The sequence below is a fragment of the Coccinella septempunctata genome, chromosome 5 (assembly GCF_907165205.1).
Source record: "Coccinella septempunctata chromosome 5, icCocSept1.1, whole genome shotgun sequence".
Classification (NCBI taxonomy): Eukaryota; Metazoa; Arthropoda; class Insecta; order Coleoptera; family Coccinellidae; genus Coccinella; species Coccinella septempunctata.
The window spans coordinates 25044115-25049176 of NC_058193.1; the positions used below are offsets into that span (position 1 = coordinate 25044115).

At 32.0% G+C, this 5062-nt stretch overlaps 1 protein-coding gene across 1 annotated transcript; it reads left to right on the forward strand.

Moving 5' to 3' along the window:
• The first annotated feature begins 801 nt into the window (after positions 1–801).
• On the forward strand, positions 802–4758 carry LOC123314269 (troponin C, isoallergen Bla g 6.0101-like). Its single transcript, XM_044899436.1, has 5 exons — positions 802–962; positions 1025–1142; positions 2676–2791; positions 4159–4444; positions 4501–4758. Exons 1-5 carry the CDS (start codon positions 954–956, stop codon positions 4524–4526), a joined length of 555 nt encoding a protein of 184 aa, XP_044755371.1. The 5' UTR covers positions 802–953; the 3' UTR covers positions 4527–4758.
• Positions 4759–5062: the final 304 nt, after the last annotated feature.

Consider the following 5062-nt stretch of genomic DNA (forward strand, 5'->3'; position numbering starts at 1 on the left):
AGTTGGGATTTACATTACTGTAAGAATTAATAAACATTGAATTCCAATCGACTCAAGGTCAAAAAAGTTTTCATAATTCTGCTTTATTTCGTTTTTCGCTCGACAACGTCACTTAAAATTCAACAAGTATTCATAAATATTCCATCATATTTCTAGAAAAGTTGAGTACACCAATTTCTAGTAAAACCGAAAGCCGTAGATACGACCTCAGTCGATAAGAAATAATATATAGGGTCAAGCTACAAAATTTCAATACGATATCTGGAAAAATGTAGATTTTTTTGGGGATGAGCTTGATTTCTGCGACACCCGGTATTTTTTTTTGCTATTATCAAGGAGGATGATCGACTTGTTTGGTGAATCGTCCAAATGAATAATAGTCAAAACTTCGGTAATATATACTTCGTCCACAACAGTTAAAAAATTATTTCTTAAATAATATTTGTTTCTTATCTATGTCAAACAATTTTTGACACTTCGGATTAGAGTCGGAGGATTTCAGCCAAGAAATTTGAATTTTGGCTTATAAAGCACAACTGATTTGTTTTTATTTTAATACTTATAAGAAAACAAATAGATTATGATATCTTAATCGATAGTTTTGAACAAATGGACATCATCTAACAAAATTTTCAATGTTTTATTTTATATACGATTGAAAATTAACAATTCATGGTTCAAATTCGATGAAGCAAAAATGGACGATCCGATGTGCGATTCAATTTATCCTTAATTTAAAATTGACCGAAGGAGATGTCCTTTTGGAATTCATTCATTGGCGCAGAGTCCTGCTAGGTTGGCATACGACAACCGTCAAATGTTTTCCTGGTGAAAATTCCTTCCCACCTCTCAGAGTACGGAGTACGAAGATTGATTAGTCTATAAATATTGACCTGATTGAAAAAGTAATAGATTGCAGGTATCGACTATAGGTGCATAACATAGTTTAGAGTATGGCAGATGTAAGTATGTCAAAATTATATTCTCCATCATGTCTGAATTTTCATCTGTCGAAATTGTGTAGAAACCGGAAGAAAATAAGAAACCGGAAGAAAGTAAGAAACCGGCAAAGGCAAAAGAACCTGAAGATGATGAATTTGCAAATCTGAAAGATTTGGATATCGACAGAGGGCAACTGAAAAGTAAGTAGTGAAAATGTTTCATTTCAATCTAAGATCGATATAACTCAACTCTGACTCGTTCAATTTTTTAGCATATTTGAACTTCCCTAAACAAAGTCGAATTTTTCCATTTATTTGATTCCGGGTTAACCTATTCATGTTTTAAATATTGTTATCTGTTTATTTGCTCTTAATTAGTACCTAAAATGTTAGTTCTTCTCATGATGAGTTTTTATTTTTACACTGGGGGTCGGATATTTCTTGTGAATATGCTCGGACTTTGTCAATTTGTATGTAATGAGTGTTCTTTCTGATGTGAGAAAATGTTGAACATCGTGCCTCAAATTTGAGATATCATAGATAATATTTTTAAATGAAAGTAGTGATTTTTTATGACTATTGTTAAAATGTATTTCAAGTTGCACATACGTACCAAAAATCCCCCTCTCCCTGTCGTTGAAAATGATATTCAGCAAAATATCAAATAATTGAAATTGAAGTATTCTGATTCAACTCAATAAAATAATCAGGCAGTTTAAAAATGAATTGAAAAGACTCATTTTTTCTCGTTCTTTTTTGTCGTTGAATAAAAACAAAATAAAGAGAGAAACATCGTATCGAGAGAGGATGAACGAGAATATTTATTCGTTTGTCGTTAAGTGAGGATCAACATTTGTTGGAAAATGTGACAAAATGCTGTAGGTAATTGAAATCGGAAATTTTAATAATGATTGGCTATATGATATTCGAAAATTGCTTATATCCTCGCTTATATTTTCTTTTTTCTACTAACGATTTCCATGAAATTTTGGAATCCGTCAATATTGTCGCCATTTAATGAAGTCATAAAATTTTAATTGAAATCGGATTCCTAGATTCGAGAAACGATACTTTTTTTCTTATGCATAAGAAAAGAGTTCCCTCACTTCATTTTGTGTTATTGCCCTATCTCCGTATATGAAGATATGACAATAACACAAAATGATCGGAGAGAACTCTTTTGATAACGAGGTATTCAGCATGAAATATGAAATATTCGCCTTGATGAGGTGTCCATTTTGACCAAATTTCCTTCAAATATCTCAAGCTCGAAAATATCGAGCAATTCGTTATTTATTTACAATAAATTCAACACCCTGTATCTTGGAAATGAAGCATTTCCGAACAAAGGCCTAAAAAAACCTTTCCGGATCCAAATGGCTCACAGAAAAACATCCTGGGTTTGTAAGCAATAGTCATGAAACACCTTGTATATATAAAACCTTCAAAAATCAGGGAAAAAAAAAGGATTCCAATTTAAAAAATTCGATGACATCATATCTCAAATTTGGGCTGTTTTTATTGAATATATTTACTATATTTATTTAAAGCTACTGACTGGCCCTTATAATTCAACATCCTGTTGATTAGACCATGATCCATTATGTACCATATCTACCATCACCATCAATCTCACACATACGTACACAATATACCTAACTCAACTCATTATAGTATGTTGCAATCCTTCCTTGTAATCTTCAACTTTCTTCTGACGTACCTATTTATTTCAAGTGTTGAAGGAAATCTTCAATGCTTTCGACTTGGAAAAATCTGGAAATATTGGAGTAGAAATGATAGGACAAATTTTGGATATGTTGGGTCAACAACTCAGTTTAGATGAATTGCAGGTATGTACAAATATAGTTTTGAGAAAGTCATTCAGGAGATTGGCTAATCATCAAAATCAAGACATGCTACATTTCTTTCATCCAACAAAAGTATCTACGCATGAAATTGTTTTCAAGTAGATACCCCTTGAATAATATCAATAATAAAAACTTTCATTGCTTACTTCTTATTCCACTGCCTCATTCTGAATTCAATCATCTCACAAATAGGTAAATGGAAGTGGCAATTTGAATACAGTCAAGCTCGTCATTGAACTTTTCGCCATTCTTGAGTTCGATTTTTATTATATTATATTAGAAAAATCATCGGGAGCTTCAACATTCTCTTTCGGAGATCATTTTTATAACATAGTGATAATAATCATTCGCTAATAAAATTCCTAAGTAGAGATTACGAATAGGAAAAGACCTTCGTCATTTACTCGTAAGAATCAATCAGTTTTTCTTCATAAACTGCACTTTTTTATAAAAAAAAACAAAAACCATTTCTCCTTTCATTTAAGTATAGCTGTTTGGTTTGAAGTTGCTTTGTATAGCTATTACGAGATTAACCCCCGGTTCCACAAAGCTTGATCGGGAATCAACGCTTGATTTACGGATAAACGTAAATTTGTTTTCAATCGATAATTCTGTCATAATCATTCGGAATATCATTCTAGCATCATATTATGATCCATATACATCCATTCTATGTTTTTATATTGCTACTCTCTCGATATATTCAGAAATGAATAGGTATCAGTGATTTCGTTTTGGAAATCGAGTGACTGTCAAATCGTTGATCGCGCAATCAAAGTTTTGTGAAACTCAGGGTAAGGGTTTGACTTCCACAAAATAATGAGGAAGACTATTTCAAAGATATCAAACTTCTTTTTTCGTCCCGAAGCTTTTTCTTTAACAAGAAATTAAGTCCTCACATAGAAAAAGCCCATAAAAATTACTCATTCACGGTTTCTCTATTTGCGTCACATTTATGAGATAGTATTTTCTCTACAGATAACAAGCTTTTACTTAACCAAAGGTGATAATAATATTGATAATTAAAATTCATTCCGTTTCATGATAAAACAACCAGTATATGTATGTCAGAATGAAAAAATAGATTCTACAATACAGTAGGATTTTTATATTATACAGAAGGTAAACATCAATGACCTCATAGGTATGCAGACACAATTTCATTAAGTTAAAATTTTCATTTGAAGAATCCTTTAGATTCTAATGATACATTCATAAGTACTTTTTCATACAATTTTTTCAATGGTTAACAAATCTTCACCTCAAGATTTCCTCAGCTGAACATACATATTTCTAGCTATTCTTTCCATTCGTAAAAGAAAATCAATCAGAATCTTTTCATTCACTAGGCAATCGTCAGGGAAATTGATGCCGATGGTAATGGTGTTATGAGTTTCGAAGAGTTCGCACACCTTGCTGCAAGATTTCTCATTGAAGAAGAAGAGGATACAGAGGCCATTCTCAGAGAGCTCAAAGACGCCTTCAGGTTGTACGACAAACAAGGTTTGGGCTATATTGGCGTTGACCTACTTCGGGAAATCCTCAAAGAATTGGATGATAAAATTACTCCCAAGGATTTGGATCAAATGATAGAAGAGATAGATACTGATGGATCGGGAACAGTCGATTGGGAAGGTATAAATAAAATATATCATGCTTTTTTGAACATCGATAAATCTTTTTTATTTCAGAATTCAAAGCTATGATGATAGGATGAATAGGACTAGAATACGAACCAAATATTACTGATACTTATAAATATTATTCGAAATGTGAGCATCTGTTCGATGTGAAGACTTGGGAATTTTGCCAAGCTTTTATTATTTATGATGAACTAACTTCAAAGCTTTATATTGGCAGGAATATATGTAATCACAATCATTAATTTACCCTGAATTATTGATGATGTTCATTTATCAATAAAGTTTGATTTATCAACGGTCCCCATATATAAACTGACTTATTTTCTAATATAAAGTAAGTTTATGAGTTGTACTTTCTGGAAAAACTTCCAATTAATGGTTTTAATGAATACATTCAATTAATAAGGGACAACTGTCAACTAATGATAAAGCACGATACAATGAAATCTTTTCATTGTATCGTGATGATAAAGAATGGTGAGTACCATTATAACAGAACACACGCGACATCTATTGAACGAATGGAAGATAAGGAGTTTAACGGAAAAAGTGTTGGATTCTCGCGCCTTTCATTGCTTATTCTCGTACGTTATAGGTGGCACCTACTACT

Excerpts from the sequence above, each read along its gene's own strand:
- LOC123314269 (XM_044899436.1), top strand. Across the intron at positions 1,143-2,675 it reads CGACAGAGGGCAACTGAAAA|TGTTGAAGGAAATCTTCAAT; the intron begins GTAAGTAGTGAA and ends ATTTATTTCAAG. Across the intron at positions 4,445-4,500 it reads GGGAACAGTCGATTGGGAAG|AATTCAAAGCTATGATGATA; the intron begins GTATAAATAAAA and ends TTTTTATTTCAG.